The 19,319-nt window shown below is 37.4% G+C and overlaps 1 protein-coding gene across 21 annotated transcripts in view; it reads left to right on the forward strand.

The window, feature by feature from the left end:
* Phldb2 (pleckstrin homology like domain family B member 2) overlaps nt 1-19,319 on the forward strand; it is a 257,658-nt gene that overhangs the window by 201,372 nt on the left and 36,967 nt on the right. For 19 of the 21 annotated variants that reach the window (XM_063224936.1, XM_063224942.1, XM_063224929.1 and 16 more), the window contains 4 exons: nt 1,404-1,787; nt 6,636-6,779; nt 7,696-7,833; nt 19,123-19,251. In XM_063224936.1, coding sequence (XP_063081006.1) covers nt 1,404-1,787; nt 6,636-6,779; nt 7,696-7,833; nt 19,123-19,251 — 795 coding nt within the window. The remainder of the gene's footprint in view (nt 1-1,403; nt 1,788-6,635; nt 6,780-7,695; nt 7,834-19,122; nt 19,252-19,319) is intronic. The other 2 variants (XM_063224933.1, XM_013151772.1) reach the window with 1 other exon arrangement.

The following is a 19,319-nucleotide window of genomic DNA, read 5'->3' on the forward strand; positions in this document are numbered from 1 at the left end:
GGGTAGGGCTTGGCAGGTGGTGGCAGCTGCAGGTGTATATAAGCACCGGGCTCCTGGATAGACAGGGTGCAGAGGGAGCCAGGGACGCGGTCCTGAAACTGCGCTCGCCTGTCCTGCAAGGAGACCATGAGGACGGTGCCACAGCTGGAGTCCACATGTTCAGACAGTGAAAGGGAGGTGGGAGTTAATGGGAACTAGGATACTGGTCTGGTTGAGAAGGGCATCAGTCATATATACCTGTCATTTAACTGGTCATTTAATTAATACAATTAATGAAAACCAAGGAGTTGATTGGTCTGTTCCTTTTTGGCTTTTCTTCTTGTTATTAACTAATAGAAAACTTTCTGAATTTTATCTTACAAATTAGCTGCTATTGCAATAAAAAACACTATAGTGCTATTTTAATACGTTTCTATTTATTACTAATAAGCATTTTGAAAAATATTTTTCAAATATTTCTGAAATCTTTTCAATGTTGTGAATATAATTATAATACATGGTCTTTTTTTTTCCCCCTCATTTTTGGTTTTGGAATTAAAATAAAAAGCAAAGATATTGTAGTTCCCAATCTTAACCAGTGCTGCCTAGGTTTAGAAGAAGCATTTTGTAAGTTATTTTCTATTGCTCAAAATGTAATAAATTTACTTAAAGTTAAGAACTATAAATATTTGCCTGTTTTGCATGGGAAGACTGATGAGGGGACAACTGGTGATGCTGTTATTATAAACATTAATGGCCTATGTAGATAGATAGAAAAAGAGATAGATTTTTTAAAAAACAAGTGAACTACTACTTTATCTTCTAGCTAAATTAATTAAACATTAATGATCTCAGAATTTAAGCAATTTTTGTCTGGACTTGACATGAAATGGCTTTCATTTTAGTGCAACATTCATACTTTTTAATAATTTTGTTTATCTGTATGAGAAACTAGTGGAAAAGACATAATGGCCAGGCATAAAAAATTCTGAAGTTTAAGTGCCTTTTAACCTCTCTATATCTTAACAGGAGTATTAATTTTAAGTATGTTACATTTGTAGTGACAGAAGAGCTAGGTATTTTTGAAGGTAGATACATAGAAGACAGGAAGGAATAGAGGTTTTAAAAGTCTTTCGGGTGTATGGAGACTTGATAAATCAAGAGAAGACTTTCGGAGTGATGAGAGAGTCCACCTTGGGAATACAGTGCAGATAAAGACAGCCAGGCTTTTCTAGGAGGAAAATCAGGCATTAAAAGCGAAAATTCCATCTGGATTTGTAAAGGAAAGATGATGGAAATTTTTTTTCAGCTGAGTGTGGGTTGATGCCTGGAATCAAAACAGCAGCTTCTTCCGTGGTCTTTGTGTTTGGAGTTGTCACCATTTGCACAGGCTCGCTGACCTTGCCCTTCTTTGTGTGCTCCAGGAGAGACAGCGTCTGGAGACCATCCTCAGTCTCTGTGCTGAATACACAAAGCCCGAGGGCCGCCTGTCCACGGGCACCACGGTGGCAGATGTGCAGAAAATCAACAAAGAGCTGGAGAAGCTGCAGCTCTCCGATGAGGAGTCCGTGTTTGAAGAAGCCCTGGTGTGCCCTGACGCAAGATACCGGTGTCACCAGAAGGGCTCTCTCCATGACGCTGACTTGGGGGGCTTGGGGAACCTCAGTCAGAGCAGTGCCAGCCTCCTCGCCCCCAGAAGCATGAGGAACGATGAACTGCTCGGGGACCTCACCAGGACCCCACCGCCTCCCACCTCTGCCTTCCTGAAAGCTGCCAGCGAGTCCTCTTACCTAAGTATCCTACCAAAGGTAATGCTGTGGGGCAGAGACCAGGACTCGGGGCCTCGAGGGCCATGATGTGTTTTGGTCTGATAACTAAAAATTTTACATTGTAAATTTTCCTGATGTTCTTCAGGGAGCTTCAGTTAAAAGATAATTAGCCAGAAAAGGTGCCGCATATTAGAGTGTTTATTATAAAGTCACCAGTTTGGGTGATAAAAACTACTGTAGCCACTTTAAAAAGCCAAAACAAAAGTTTCTTCTCTTCTCGCTCTTTCCCAGTTGTACAGTTGAGAAATCAACATAAAAAGTGTCCTACCTGCCTTCTTAATACTTTCTCTGCATATATGCTATATATTGTAGTTGTAGACACATACATACAGAATATTCTGTGTTTTCTACCTCACTAAAAGTTTTAGGCATCTTTACCTATTAGTAGACAAAGCTCTACCTCATTCTTTTTAGTAGGTTAGAATTCTATTGTTCATAAGTTGTTTCCAGTTTTTTTGCAGCCAAAATTGTAGGCTATATCTGTGCACATGTGTTTGTGGGATCACTTACCTGACATGAAACTGCTAGGTCAAGGAGTCTGTGTATTATTCATTGTTACAGTTCCAAAAAGACTATACTTCTGGCTGACAGTTTTGTATGTTGTTATCCATACAGTTGCCAACATTACAAATTAACAGAATTTTTCAGTGTGCCAAATTGATAGATGTTCTGATTTCTCATTACATATGAAGTAGGGCATTATTTTCATATTTTAAATTGTTATTTGTAATTTTTGATCTATTTTTAGGAAATTGTTTCATTTAGCTTATGAGACCTGTTTGTTGTATCTCAGTTAATCATTTTGTCATGAATGGTCTTGCTGTTGATTCTGTTCATGATGTTTTGGAGGGGGCATATAACAGTTGCATTTATTTGTAGCCCTTATTATTACCTGTATTTTTCATTATATGTTTTTTCACCTGTATTTTTTCATTATATGATTTTTAAATGTCCTCCAAATTAATGAGGATTTCTTCAGTGGGATTCAAAGATAATTTTTTTGGTGTTATTTTTCTCACACAGGTTAAAAATTTTTCCATGTGAAATGAAAAAACTCCTTTTCTAAAAAATTTGAAGAAGCTTACAATAAAATATATATATTTTACTGGACTAAAATTAGAGCACCAAAATAAGAATAAAAAATAAGCACCACATGTATAAGATAGGCTGATTGATTTAGGAATAAACATGGTTAATTAAGTTTAACTCCAAATATCTCAGCAGTCTTGGTCACAGAGCAGTGACAGTGAAAAACATCAGTTAATTTGCTGCAAAAGGATATAAACTGAGTATTTGAGGAAAAAAAAAATCGTGGTGTTAAATTCTGCCAGTTACTACGTGGAACGTTATCCAGGGGAGTCTGCTTTTTCCTCATTTTTGCTAAAAATACTGAGCTACATGCTCTCCAAAGTTTCCTCCTAAGGAAAGCTGAAGAGAAAGCTATGGGGTGTAAACAGATAGAGTCAACTACATGTTTTTAATTGCTCAAGAATACTCTTGTGGAAAAGGAAGCGTCTGGAGCTTAGCACCGCATCCGTGGTCATAAGGGACAAGACTGTGTCCTTTCCAGCCGAGACGCACCCACGGTGCTGCGGGCTACCTTAGCGGTAGCTTAGAATGCAAGCAAGAGGCTGTGGCCTTCCAGGAATGAGTTCTCTCTTACTATTTTTGAGAGACAGGTATATATTGACTTGAAGAAGACTCAAAACAAGTAGTCTCCTTTTTATTTTGGAAGTTCTAGGTGTCTCCGTCCCAATGTGCCCTATGAGGAATCGTTTGACAAAGTAGACAGCATTTGTTAGCTGATTTACAGGTTATAAGCCAAATGAAGGAGAAAAAAATGTGAAAAATTTATTTAGGTAAAGAAAGATTTTATGATATTTAGGAAACCTGAGATTTACTAATCTGGAATTTATGATCTAAAAATATGGTGACTGTTTAAATTTTAAAATATTACACATCTGTTAATCCCTCTCCCCAAATATTCTCCCTCACTTCAAACACACTTGCTCTACCCTTCTGGCCACTTTTGAAACAGTTCTGAAAGTCCTCTTTTGTGTCTTAGTTACACTGGTCCCTTGATGTTCTAGGTTGATTGAAAACACTTGCTTTTCCTGGTCATTTTGACTCTGGGGAGACCCAGAAGTCGAATGGTGCCAGATCCCATGAGTAGGGTGATGAGGACGCGTGATGTCTGGCTTTCCACTGGATGGCGCTCCATAGGAGCAGTCACCGTGTTTTTGATCACACCTCATGAAAACATTCATGAAAGAGGACTTGCTGTGTATGGGCTGCCAGCGTGAGCACAAAAGATTCCAGACCTGCTTCAGAAAGTGGCAGGAATGATGAGGAAGTGTATTTGAAGAAAAGGAGAATATTTTGAGGAAAATGAACAGCAAGTGTCTTTTCCTGTAACAAATATTTGAGATTTGAACATGCAGTGTGTACTTTCATCACTTCCTGTACTTTACCCGACACTCAGGTGCACAGGACCATGGTAATGTGCTGGAAATTCACCAGCCTTTGTGGCCCTATCACCACCTAAGGCTTTTAAAAGCTGATGTACTCAGAGTAGCTTCCACCATCTTTTATAGCATTTTTTTTATAGCAGTTGTATTAGCTACAATGGAAATCCCTGTGCTTTAACCTCCTTTGGTTGCATTCTAAAGTGATCTGAAAAACAAAAAAAGAGGGACAAGTGGACAGTATCTTGTCCCTACCCTGTCTTATGCCTCTCTTCTCCGAGTGAGTCAAGTTACTTGAAAGATGGTACAAGGATGCACATGCATGTACAATGTGGTTATTAAGATATGATACTACTTTAAAAATAACCCCAGAGAAATTAAAGTGAAAAGCATTATCTTTAAAATCTAACGCCATCAGTAAGATTAAAACTGTTCAGTGGCTGCTATGACTTGATTCTCTTTGGTTTTCTTTTGTGGTTAATGATTAAAATATTTTAACACCATTCTATTACAAACCATTAAGTTTAGAATGCCTCTTAAAGATTCTCTTACCTATACAAACAACAAAAATCTCACAGATATTTCCTAGATGACACGTTACTATAAGCAGTCTCTTAAATTATCTATTAAATACACTTACTGTGATACTTTCTAAAAACTTAGTTACAAACATAAAGTTTTCACTGCTAATTGTTGTCCCCAGTTACTTCTGAAGTTTATAATTTTGTAGGTTGCTCAGTTGTTTTGTCTTTTCCTAATGGTTTGCTTCCACCAGTGAGAGATATTTTTAACCTTGTTGGAAGTAGAAACTTAATATGTCGTGTTGACCCAACAGGATACTGGCCTTCATGAGGCCTTCCTGGTAGGATTACTGCTCAGTGATTTTGGAATGCCATTCACTGTTACTAACATTCCTCATGGCCTAAAGTCAGCACCCACATTTTAAGACAATGAGTTTCATTGTTTGTAATAAAAAGGTCAGCAATCGTTTCATTAGTTGGTAAGATGTTGTATTTAAGATGACAATTAAAAAGCTAAATGTCAAGAGCTTGGAAGGCTCATTTGTTCTAACTAACCTGAGATACTGAATTCTCAATCATTTAATCTATTTACAGAGCTGCAAAATAAAGATAGAATATGGCACAATGAATATTTTCTTAAAATTATTAAGATTGATGAATAAATCAAATGAGGGTATTAAGATATACTACATTTTAGAGGTTTCTTTGGTTAATTTGAATATTCTTTTTAATCATTAATGAGGAATCTCTAGTAATTTACTTAACTAGACTTTTGCTTTCTATGTTTTAATTGTGGAATTATCTAAGGATTTATTTTAAAAACTTCATTTTCAAACATAAAATTAATAACTAATATACCAATACTGTCAATCTCTTACCTTAACAAAAGTCTGGTCTCCTTTAGATGATACCCAACAGAGCTACCTCAAATTCTAAAAAGAGGAGAATGTTTCAATGTAACATATCCTTATGTAGTCATATTTGGGCCATGTGTATGATCCACAATAATGCTTTCTTCCCTGAGCATTTGTCATTAACTCTATTCAAATATTTAAGTATTTCTTTTCTCCCATAATTTGTTTGCTGGCTTTCTCATTTCTTTCCAGGAACTCAGTTTTTTCATGGAATAAATGCTGGCTAATGTTGTTTTCAATTGTAAAGCTCATTTGGCTTGGCTACTATCTTAAATATTATGTAGAAAGAACGTCTTTATGACAAACTTTAAATGATGCACTAATACAAAAATAACACAGTAACTAGCAAAATTTGAATATGTGGTTTTAAATCATTTTGGGGCCCACCAATGTAATATACTCTTGTTTTTCCACCTTGTATTAGAAACATAATAAATAAGCACGGATGTTTATTTATAGACAGCCCTATCAGTGAGATCCACTGTATGGTTAGAAAGTTAAGAGGAGACAGGAGAGAATGTAGAGTTTAAGCTAAAGACAGCAGTGTACTGAAGTGATTCTCAAGGAAGACGTCATGTCTTGGTTCAAGTTCTCTGCTGTCCTGAATTTTTTCTGTAACATTGGAGAAGCCACTTCAGTCTTTATATACTACGGCTTCCTTATCTGTGTAACCTCTTAGTTCTTTTAGAATATGAATTTGTGAATTGAGGTTGGTTAGTCTGAGCTTAATCTGAGAATGCACCTGCTGAAGATCGAGTGCTGTCTGGTAAATGTGTCAGAGATCTGCCTAAACTAGCCTAGAGATGCGTTTAGCATTTAGGTGGGCATGGCGATGATGGAACATTAGGCCTGTAGCTGGTTCACAAGTGAAACCAGGAAATCCTGGAACTAAAGTATGAGTAATCCATATCTGTTGATTAATCACAGACCCCAGAAGGTATGAGTGAAGAACAGAGGGCTCAGGAGTTGGCTGCAATGGAGGACACCCGGATAGTAATCCTGAACAACCTTGAAGAGCTTAAACAAAAAATCAAAGACATAAACGATCAGATGGATGAATCTTCCAGAGAGGTAAAAACATGTTTCCTTTAATTTAAAAATATTTCTGCTCATGAGAACACAGGTCTTGGGGAACAAATACATAGAGGGTAACATCATCAGGATAGGGTAAAAAAATGCCCTTGTTGGCATTCCTCTTTCTTTCCATTTTTTAAACACAAGATACACATACAAAGTCTTCTTTAATGTAATTTATGTGCAGCCAATTTTGTCTCGACTACTACTATATGTGCTCTCTGATCACAAGATCTGTTATCTGACGTATATGTAGGTGTTTGAGTTGAAATGAAAGAAACATTTTCTGAGCATGCTTACTATGAGTCAGATATCATATTAGCATTATAGAAGGGAATCACATGTAGATTAAATATAAACCAGGCTTTCTAGAGATTTGCAAAACATGGAGCAGACAGATATTCTAGCTATAGTAGAAGATAATGACAACTTTTATGTTACTACCATGGAGTGAACATTTGATTCTAAGGGGATCGGAATGTCCACACTCACAGATGGTCCATAAGTTGTAAGGGGTCTGCTCACCTGTCATCTTGTGCATGGACCCTGGAAGCCCCTCCTGCTGGCATTGCTAGGAATGCAGAGCTCAAGTGCTGGGCTGAGCTAACTTTCACTCATAGTCGGAGTGACAAAGACATAGCTTCTCTTAAGGTGGTTGTGCCTACGCTTAAGAAGTTGGCAGGAGGAGGGTTGGAGTAACCCAGCTACAAGACAGGATAACCAGTTTTCTTAGCAAATGTATTCTGGGTCCTCCAGCTTCCTTATGTGGGAATCTGGCCCTCTCTAGAGTGATCTCTGTGTTCCATAGTCTGTGCTTTTTGAAATGTTTAGCTGTTAAACATGTGTCTCAGAGTGGGCAACTGCAAATGTTCCTAGAGGTGAAATGCTGCTGAGTTCTGTTTTGTGTCCTTAGTTGGATATGGAATGTGCCCTTTTGGACGGAGAGCAAAAATCTGAGACAACGGAACTCATGAAGGAGAAGGAGATTTTGGATCATCTAAACCGGAAAATAGCAGAACTGGAAAAGAACATTGTTGGTGAAAAGACCAAGGTAAAAGGAAATCTGTGTTGGGATGTGATTTTCATGGGTAAAGCTGTTTCCCCAGTTGATTAAATTTAAATGTTGCTGTGATTTTTATAATTCCTGTGATTTTGGATTTTTGTGTCATAATCCCAGAGACAGTGTCACTAGAGTAGTTCTGAGAACATAAATCGTCACAAAGAAATGTCAGATAGTGGACAGCAGAGCCCATAAAACGTGGAAGCTGATATTTCATGGCATCTCATTCTACTTAAGATGACTGAGTTGCTTTATTTTTTTCTCCATCACTTTTCTACTCTTTTAATTTCACTGTTTTTTAAACATCATTTTTTTTTCTTTTTAAAATACTGAACTTGTCACTGGTATCTTGAAGGTTGACAGGCATATTCAAACAGATTGCTTTATTTCTTTTATTTTTCTGTTTAAAACAATAATCTCACTTGCCTCGCCTTGCTATTGTCTCCAATGCAAGTGCACTGCTCTTTCAGAATGTTTTTTCTGGGGCTGGGGGTGTCCTCACACACTGCCAAATAAAACCTATATGTAAGACACAGGTGACACTTAGCTTGAAAGACATCCTGCTCATACATTTCGGGCCTCAACCTGATTGTTAACTGATTGATGCCTTGTCGACAAAGTGGAAAATAGCTTGGCAGGCTTAGAATTCAATGTGTTGATTTGTCTGTTTAGGAGTTTGTTTCCCCTGTTAGAAACATACATTTCTCTGTCTTTATGATTTAGTTACAACTGAACTAAGATTAAAGATGAAATTCTGATTTGGAAAAGCAAAAAGCAAATAAGACTTAACACATTTTCTCCCCTGCCTATCATGTTGTTCGTTAAGCTGATAAAAAGAAAAATGTTTCAATTTGAATAAGTTCTAGTGTTCTTGTGTGGGAAAAAAATTCTCCTCGCTGTGACTTCCTTTTTATGCTCTTATTTGTTCAAGAACCATAAATAAACATATTTGATCTTGTTACCAAAGAATGAGTTCCAAATGATACTGTCAAAGCGGAAGTTCGATTAAAAGCTGCACATCAATTTTTTGGTTACCTGCATATCAAAATTAGACTATCACAGCCTTTTCATATCAGCCTATCATGTGTTCATTCTACATCCAGTCTTTGAGATATTGACAAATACATTGGAGTGGTAGGTATTGTTTTTTTTTTTAGATGTTCACAGCCAAATGGAAGAACTGATTGTCCAAGTCTTTATTATAGAATTCAGTGAATGGCTTATATTTTGCTGCATTGATGCAGCCAAAAGCTTTTGTTGGAGGTATCACGTACCTTGTTTGGTACTCACAGTATTTTACTATTAAGTAAATACAAATTAAAGGAAGTAATACTGAAGTGACATGTTTATGTCATACTGGAAAACTTGTAGAACTTGGGATAGAGTTTCATGTACCTTGTAAACTCTCTGCTTTCCTCCTCCATGTAGTTACTTTATCTTTGTATAGCTCACTTCTGGCATAGCCTGCACATCTTTTTGTCTGTATTATTAGCATCAGATTCCTCACAAAAGTGAAGTAAGTTGACCCAGTGGGGAATCTCACTTCCCAGAGAAAGGTACGCTTTCGGCTCTACCTGAGGAGAAGTAGTCTGCCCATTGGGCAGAAACAGGTGAAAACGCCACCTCTGCCTATTGTTGTTTTGGTGTGTTGGCAAGATCAGTGCAAGGAGGGGGGGCTGCAAGGGCGTGAAGTATGGCACTGGCTCACAAAGCTGGCTGGGGATTACTTGCTGTTGGCAGGTGGAATGATTGTGTCAGCATATAATATAAAAATGGTATGCACTCACTTTGAGTGAGGAGCTGCAGAGAGGATGTGGAGTGTGAGCAGTAAGATCAGGAACTGGGATATTAAGCGCAGTCTTTACCTCCTGCCTGATAGACTCAGCAACTTTGTTGTGTTTCTCCAATAAATTTATATCTTCAATCTGTTAAAATCACTAGCCCATTTTCCTCCCATTGGCTCAGAGATGATCTCACCACCTGCTTTAGTGAGAAACTGGAAGTATCTGGTCTTCTCACAACTAAGTACGGGTCTGTCTTCACATCAAAGACCAATCCTTTTGGGTTATGTCCGAAAGTCTTCCTGTCACAATTTCTCAGGTCTTCAGGATCTTTGCACGAGTCCGCCAACTCCCTAGACCTTTATGATTGGCTCGCCACCATTATAATCTGAAAAATTATTATCATTTAAAAATAAACCACTTCTTTATTATATAAAAATAATCTACTTTCTCTCTTCTTCTCCTCCTCCTCCCTCTTCTCCTTGCCTTTGTCCTTGTCCTTCTCCTTCACCTTCTCCTCCTTTTTTTTTTTTTTTTTTTGTACTGGGAATCAAACTCAGGACCTCGCACTTGCCAGGCAGGCTCTATGCTGCTGAGTTACATCCCCAGCTCCTCTCTCCTCTCTTCATCATGAAGTTTTCTATTTTATGAGTACACTATGTCTTTTTCTCCTCATTTTCAAACTAACTTTATTTCCCATTCCAATTGACAGACCTCCACTACTCCATTAATTTTCTCCTTTAATGCCACTAAAGACCACTGTGCTGTCCAGCTCACTAGTATTCTTATGATCAAACTTGTGAACAGCATTCAGTACAGAAGACAACGCTCTCACTGTGTCTTTCGTCTCCATCTTTGCCTCTGTGGGCCATACGTCACTAGTTTACCTTCTATCACTCTTCTCTCTTTAATATTCACTTCAAATCAAAAACCATTTCTCTTGCATCCTCACCTTCTTTTGTATCTATGGCTGTAAATAAGATACTGGTGATTATTAATGCGTGTCCAGAGCCCACAAACCCTTCGGCTGTGTTCCTACTCACATCTCATAACCTACCTGGTCCATCCACGCACTTCACCGGGTGGTAGTCACAGCTGAATACATCCATAAACAAACTACTGAACTCCTCTCTCCCATCCTCCAGTTTTCTCAGTCCAGGAAGGCATGACCCTACCCATCTGTATGTCCAAACAGGAACTTGGAAGTTGATCTTAACACTTGTCATCACACACAATTAAACTGATTACCAAAGTATTTCTCTATGATGCCAGGATCTCTGAATCTCTGCTAACAGGAGTCTCTTCTGAGTCATCAGGATCTTTTCTAGTTTCTTTTCAGCTTTTCTCCCTTAGTGCATTTTCTTCACAGCAGCCCTCGGGATTTTTTTAAAACTAGAAATTAGATCAAAGTTTAGATTTATATAAAGTACAGAGGAATATAACACCCTGGTTCATGTCCCACTGTTCTTTATATAAATCTAAATTTATATAACTTTAGGCTATGTTCTTTTATCACCCTGCCAATATTCCACACTGTTCTCTCTGTTCTGAAATCTGTTGTCCCCTCCCTGCCCCATTCCTGCCCAGGTTCTCTGCAGGCGTCGTCCTCCTTGCCTCGAGTCCTCTTCCCTATGCTCTACGACTCATTTCTGTCTTTCTCTACTCAGCTTCCTTGTCACTTTTTCAAAAAAGTCTTCCTAGATAGTTGAGGTTATTTTTTCTCTGTTGTTCTTTTCATTTTTATATATATTTATTCTGTTTTATGATTTGCATTTGTTTGGAGCTTATTAGATATTTATATATTTATCTCTAGCCTGTGAATAGAGGAAGTTGCTGTGATCCACTGCTTATCCAGCCTGTTGTAGGTGCCAAACATGTTCACACAGGGACTATTGTACTTGGATTTGCCTGCAAATAGTTGGTCCCTGCTGGAGACTACAAGAAACCCTGAGCCAAACACCTGCCAAAGAGCCTTGTGCAGCCAAGTTTCAGGACAGCTGGGCCAGGCTGCCCAAGTGCACATGCCAGGAGCCTGGAGTCACACTGCCAGTGAGCAGAGCGTCAGACAGAAGGAGGAAGCGGCCTTTGCCCTTTTAGATCGTGTTTCCCTTCCCATACACCTGTTGCTACAGTCAGATATAAACTCTGGAATGAGAAAGCAAAGCCTGAAAAGATATCCCTGAAGGAGAGGCTGTGATTCAGAGACTGATAGAGCGTCCTGTAATCTGGCCTCTTGCTTTTTGCAGATGAGACCTGGAGCCATAGTAATAAAAGTTTTATGCCGCCTTGAAGTTGGAGCCTTTATGTGAAACCATTGATATTTCCTTAGCTCTTGAAATACTTTAGTATTATTTCCTTTAGTTTATTTACTTATTTAGCTTAATACTTAGTATAAAGTAATATATGTTATATATGATTACTATTTATTTTATTGCCAGATAAACAAGACATTATTATGCACACAACATAAACTATAGATAATATATTTTCTATTTATTGAATCTTTCTCAGTGGTTCCTTGGCCTGGTCTTTCAGTGTCCACAGGGAAATATTGATAAGCCTGTTTGTTTGTAAGTGTCCCCAGGGTAACTGCCCTCTGCCCATTGTATTCTTAGGAGCCAAATCACAGATGGAGCCAATACAAACATAAATACAGCCTGAACAAACATGACTATCTGACTTGAACATAAACTCAGAGGGGCTCTTCATTTGATGAAGTACTAAGCAAAGACCATGATCACATTTTGCATCATTTTAAAAAAACCCATCAAGTGAAAGGGACAGGACTGCTCCCTCTGGTTTAGTAAACTGTTGTAGCTTAGTGGGCTCGGGACAGAGCAGGGAAGCTGCTCGCACTGTAAACCCAGTTTGGGCAAAGGCCAGGCTATGGAACAGACCCCTTTTCCTTCTATGCCCCACCACCCCTTCAGGGCTGGACCCAGTTTTAGGCAACTGCTGAGAAAGTATGGACCTGTACATCTGCTTGTGTAGGTTTTTGTTCTATCTTTGTCTATTTCCAACTACATTAAAAATTCAAAACTAAAAATGGTTTTTCACTTTCTTTTATTTTTCTGTTTCATCTGTGCTCTTTAGCACTCAAAAATAAAAATACAGTTCTACTGAAATCAAATAAAATGATGGAGAAAAGCTTCCCTTCAGCCCTCTTAGTAAAATCAATCTTTTCTTTCTTTCTTCCTTCCTCCTTTCCTTTTTTTCTTTGTTGTCTTTTTGAGACAAGGTATCACTATGCAGTTCAGGCTGGCCTTAAGCTTGCTTTGTAGCCCAGGCTGGTCCTGAACTCACAACAATCCTCCTGCCTCAGCCTCCTGAGTGCTGGAATTACAAGTGTGTGCCACCACACTCAGCTACGGTGAAATCTTTCAGTTGCCAAGGTGGCAGTCAGAAATATGTGTTTAAGGACAAATATTTTATTTCTCCACAGAAATAGATTGCAACATTTTGTAACCATTCTGGAAGGCGCAGTTTCATAGCTAAGCATACTTTAATTGCGGATAGAAACGTGTTTCTTGAAGGGAATCTGCAATTCTTTGACTTCCTAATTGTTACACAGTAAGCATGTACTATTAAGTGGTTAAGCCTTGTCTTCCATTCTTACCCTGCCAAAGCACCTGTTGCTTCTTCCCAATCCTTTCTTCAGAGCCAGAGGAAGACAGTGAGCCTGTCCAGATTCTTTAGCCAAGTGTTAATTCCTCCTGAGTGCAGAGCACTTGCCAGGTCACAGTCAGGGTTCAGAAGGGACACAGCCCTTCCCGTGCCTTTTTCTTACATTTCAAAGTTAGCTCCCAGCCGAGAGGAAGTAGAACTGGAATTTGGGAATTATATCAACAGGAATACAGGTGAGAGGTTATATTTCTGGTGGCTTCTTTTTTTTTTTTTTTTTTTTTTTTTTTTTTTTTTTTTAATCGGTACCAGGGATCGAACTCACGACTCACTCACCTTGCAAGCAGGTGCTTGTGCCGCTGAGCTAAATCCCCAGCCCCTCTGGTGGCTTCTTGATTACATAAGCTCTCAGTGTTCTGCTTTGCCAATCTTTTCCCCCTTAAACAGACAATATTTGCATATTTAGATGTCAAACTCCTGGGAAAACAGCCTCAGAAAGAAATATAAAGATAAACCTGTTTAGAGGCAGATGTGGGTTCTTGACAGTCACCATTGGTCTCACACTTCTGTAATTTTGGCAGTTCCAAAAGCTGAAGTGTTGAGGTGGAAAAGCACCCTTTGTAAGGTTAAACATTCATGCATAACTATAGAAAAGTGGTAATATGTTTGATTACAGGATATTGCCCCAACCTCACTAGAAATGCAGTAGAGTATGTGCTATATAAACAGTGCTAGCTGACTAAAATTTAAAATACTATGAAATCTGAAACACTTGTAGCCTTAAAGAGTATCATGGTATATGCACGTGTCTAAAATCCTGCAAATCAATAAATTAGCAGTTTATTTGTATGTCTACTATATTTCAGTAAAACTATTACAAAAGAAATTTCCAGGTGGAAGTGTTGCTCAGTGGTAGAGTGCCTGGCTATCTCTGTGAGGTCCTGGGGTCAGTCTGCAGCACTGCCAAAAAAAAAATCTGGATTTAAATGGCTGCCTAATCTATGAACCTATGAGAATGTCTGCCTTCTAAAGAACCCCAAAGATACAAGGACTAAAATGAAAGGGCTTCTCAGAGTGTACGAAGAGAATTTTGGATGGACCTTCCCTGTAAATGACCTGTGGACCACAGAATTTAATTCATTGCACATCAATTCTAAACCTGAACCAGAGTTCCTTATGTTGTGTCCTGAGTGCTGAAGATGTGCCGAGTTCTGAGCTAAACAGTTTAGAAATTATACAAATAGATTTTAATGTTTAACAAAATTGTCATCAAACTAATAGAAGTACCAGTTTAGCAAATAAAGTATAGGAGGCTCAGCTGCATTTGAATTTCAGGTAAAGAGAAAATAAGTTTTTTAAATTTATTTGTGTCCTGATCAATATTTGGAGCAACTTACATTAAAAAATAGTTTGTTTACCTGAAATTCAAATTTAATTGGTTGTTTATTTTTATGTGGCAGCCCTACAAGCTAATAAATCAAGCATTTTTCAGGATAACCATGAATTATCTGCTTATTTCAGGATAACCATGAATTATCTGCTTATTGTATACTTACATATGTGGAAATTATGTTTTCACTAGAATTAAAAAATTTTGCATGCAGTATTAAAATCAAAGCAGCAAGTTAAATTTTATTTTATTTCTTCAAAAATATGACTAAGAGAAAACTTATGTCACTGTTTTCTAACACAAATCTACCAAAATAAGTAGTCCTGTGACAATCCTTTTTTTAAAATTTTACAGAAAAACCTCTTGTATAGAATTTTATAATAAGATAATTTTATAATTTTATAATAAGATTTTATAATAAGATAATGACAATAATAATAGTCAATTTACTGTGTATCATTATTTTCAAAGTTGTGTGTTGTACTGGCAATTTGGATTAACTAGGATAAACTTACAACCATATCTAATCACTTACATAATTAGAAAGTAGGCACTTTTCATGAGAACTTGAAATCTGTCATCCTTTTCTGAATGAATATTAGATATTGAAACCTGTCACTGATCACTGATTTATTAGAGATACTTAATTTGAATATAGAAGTATAATTGGCATACTAGTTGTGAGAGAGGGCTTTTTACATTATAAAGTAAAAAAGGCATCAGGGTCAAGTATTTTACGAACATTTTTGATGAGTCGAGTTATTATCTTGCGCTGTCATTAGAAACAAAAATCAAAATACAATCATTTTTGTCTCTCACATAATCCTGGTTGGCTAAGCCAGTGGTTCTCAGCCTGACTCCATAGTATAAAATTTCAAAATATTTTTAAAATCCTTATTGTTAGACTTTAAATCCCTGGATTTGTGATTAAGTCCCTGGGAAATAATATATTTAAAAACTTACTCAGTTTATTCTAATATGGGCATTGCAGAGCTAAAGGACTGACTGCTCAAGGACAGTGATCAAGTTCTCTTGTTTTTTCTACCTGTAGTCTTCTTTTAATCTTTACTGAGTAGTAAATGAACAGCCAGGCGTGGTGGTTCGCGCCTGTAATCCCAGCACTCGGGAGGCTGAGGTTCGAGTTCGAGACCAGCCTGGGCTACAAAGTGAGCTCAAGGCCAGCCTGAACTGCATAGTGAGACCTCATTTCAAAAAAGACAAAAAAAAAAAAAAGAGTCTTGAATGAACAAACAACTAACTCCAAAGGCAAAAGCATCTGACCACCTGTATAGTTTGGGTCCTATCCACCAACTCAACTAAGGATTGAAAATACTGAAAAAAATTTTATCTGTAGTGACCATGTATGGAATTTTTCTTGCTATTAATCTCTAAATATTACAGTATAACAACTATTTACATAGAGTTTAAGTTGTCATAATCTAGAATTGACTTAAAATATACAACAAAGGATGAACATAGGCCATGTGAAATACTGTGCCATGTTATATGGGACTGGAGCATCCATGGGTTTGGGTATCATTGAGTGTCCCACAGCCAATACCTGCAAGATGGAGAAAGACATCTGTATAGGTCTAGTTCTGTGTACTGACTTCCATCATAATTTACCCATGTACAATCTATCATTGTCCTTTATGAATATGGAACTTTAGGAACATCAGCCTTAAATGTACAAGATAGAGAATCTCTCCATGAATTTGTGCCCCAGTTGGACTGGACCATCAAGAGAAGATAAGTCAATGCCAGAACAGTGCTAAGAGAAGCATGTTGCCTCTAGAAAGTCTCATTTTGTTTTTGGTTTTATAAATGCTCTTATGTACATGTGAATTTCACAGAAGTATTCCAATTCTCTATTACTGTGTTTTTTCAACGAGGTGGAATTGTTAACTTTACTAAAGTACATTTAAATTCATTTATTTCTTGAAAGTAGATTTATGCTCCTTAAAATAGATGCTATACTGTTTCCTTTGGTGTCTGGAAAATGTCACTGTGTTCGTAATTGACTAGCTTTAAACTGGAAAAAGAGACTAATGGTTTTAAAATTTCCCATATAAAAGGCAAGAATCTCTGAATTCTCAAATGCCATCTATTTTGTGTATCTATTTTAACTTCATTATGGAAGGTGATACTTTGGGCTCTAGTTAAATGCTTACCTCTAGCTAATTTTCTTTTGAAAACTTCCTGAGCAATGAATAGAGGAGAGGCATATTAATTTCTTTTTGGCTCATAGCCGTTCTACTTCTGGCTCTCACAAGAGTGATCTCACCTCTGTGGTCCTCTGTGATTTAGGAAATAGCCCACCTGCTCCTGGGCTTCTTGCTTCCTTCCCCTCACACTTCCTCTGCCCTAGCTTGGGCCCCACCCCACTTTTGCTCTGAGACCCAGATAGTGTTCATAGCATTACCTGGAAACCTCAGAGAAGATGCAGAAGGTTCAAATGGTGCCTGCTTGCATAATTCTTTTTACTGCCACCTTGTGTGGAATTGTGAAACGTTTGGAGTATCTCAGAAGGAAGGCATTATGTAAACATGAGGTATTATTTACTAGTTGTTTACTTGTACTTATTATTTGCAATTTAAAAAATCAAGTGTCTTGGAGCAATGGTTTAGTACTTTCTCTTTTGGGGACCTGTGTTTTAGGGCAGTGGCTTTCCATATTATCTAATATTGTGTATTATCTGTCACATAAAACTTTAAATTTTAGGACTTTGCTTATGTATTATTTAATTACATTCAGTAATTTTTTTAACCTTCTGTTCAGAGCTAGAACTATTAGAAGTCTGGTGACACAGTATCAAGGAATAGGATTCATTTGGATAAGATTCTGTTTAAATCAGGTAATCATTTATCCATACATAGGAAATAACACATTTTCTTATGTATTGCTTGTTTCATTAGAAGAAAAACATTAATTGTGAGACAAATGACTAAGTCTAACAGGTAGTAGTATATTCAGCCTTACTGTAGATTAACACTTGAGAATTCTTTTCTCTTTTGACATGCTTTCTCCAACTCCTGTTCTGCAGATGTGCACAGTGAACAAACGTACTGTTAAAACCTGAAGAAACCTCACTTATAGACTGTTAAGGCTTGAGTTATTGTACATTCCTTTTATATTGTTATCTGAAATATTCACAAGGCTATGATGTCTGAATTTAATTTTTTCAAGGAAAATATACATTTCTTAACTTACATACATATATATGTACCTTTTAAAGTACTCTTGAAATTTAAAAATTAAATCAAACACGGAGACTCAAGAGAACTCGTAGGTATCAATGTCATATAGTTATAGATTGAACAATAACTTTTGTCAACAATCTGTGTTCATACAGGAAATCATGTCATTTAGGTAAACAAATTATAGGAAATATGACTTCATTGGACTAATTCAGAGGTTCATCCTTTTTAAAAGTCCTGCCATCTGCTTAGGATTAAGTAGTTTTATTTCTACCAATTTACACAGAGAACCACAGGAAAATGGCATTTGTACTTAGTGAAGGTGGAATCATCAAAGAGCTTCATAATATTTATGTTGAAAGCATTACACATGATTTTAGGCAATGAAGACTAACATTTGCTTAAAACGTTCACAGCATCATAAAATGACCAAAAGTCAAGAAGACAGTTATAGTATTTTACCTGTTACATCCTAGAGAATGTCCAGGGTCACCTTGGCATGTGTGACTTGGGAGGGGCTTAACCTTATCTTCTTTCTTTTCTTTTTTATGGCTCCTGAGTATCTCACCTAGATTTCACGGTGATGTTTCGATTAATTTCTTTGTATCATTCATTGTAAGTCTGTGTTTCCCAGTGTCACAGCTTTGATGTGTCTCTGCTCCCTGGTTACTTTGTTAGTGTTGCCTTTATACTAGCTTTCCTAGCCTCTGAATTACAAACTCTTTTGATAATGAAAATTTTTAATTGGTTAGACCCTGAAGCTTTCCAACTAGCTAGAACATTTGAAATGACTTGAATATTGATAGTTGACTAGTGCATCAAAGTGCCTCTAACTTGAGAACAAATTTCAGTAATTTTAGTAATTTCCAAAACTGCATTAGCAAGAGCCTCGAGGAAATTGGACCATGATAGTCTTCAAGGTAAATAAATACCCATTTTCCACAAGTGACTGTTTTCAAGTGAATGTGGACTTGGTTGGCCTTTTTTGTTGCTGTTCTCAGCCACTGACCAATATTCACTCTTACCATTGCTTCTGCCTTTGTAACTTGGTGGCAGGAAGGATGGAAGAAAAGAAGGATGGCTCATTGTCACACCTAGTTAAATGAATTGTGTTGGGATGCAGAATCTGGACCTCCTTAACTTCCATTTATGCCCCTTTAATCACTAATCAGTTGTTTTTCTACATTGTAGCACATGTGTATGTTTGTTATCCTTTGGAAATGTTCACTAGCACCTGCCTGGGTGTGAAAGGTAATTTCTATTCTTCTATTTTCTGATTTCTGAACTTCAGGAGAAGGTAAAGCTTGATGCTGAAAGGGAAAAACTAGAGAGGCTTCAGGAGCTTTACTCCGAGCAGAAGACCCAGCTGGACAATTGTCCTGAGTCCATGAGGGAACAGTTACAGCAACAACTGAAGAGGGTCAGTAGCAAACAGGAGTGCACCACTTCTTTTTTGTTTCGTTTTGTTTTGTTTCATTTGTTTCTGAT

Source organism: Cavia porcellus, unplaced genomic scaffold, assembly GCF_034190915.1.
Source record: "Cavia porcellus strain 051 isolate PalLab524CR breed Dunkin Hartley unplaced genomic scaffold, mCavPor4.1 scaffold_15, whole genome shotgun sequence".
NCBI classification, from domain to species: domain Eukaryota; kingdom Metazoa; phylum Chordata; class Mammalia; order Rodentia; family Caviidae; genus Cavia; species Cavia porcellus.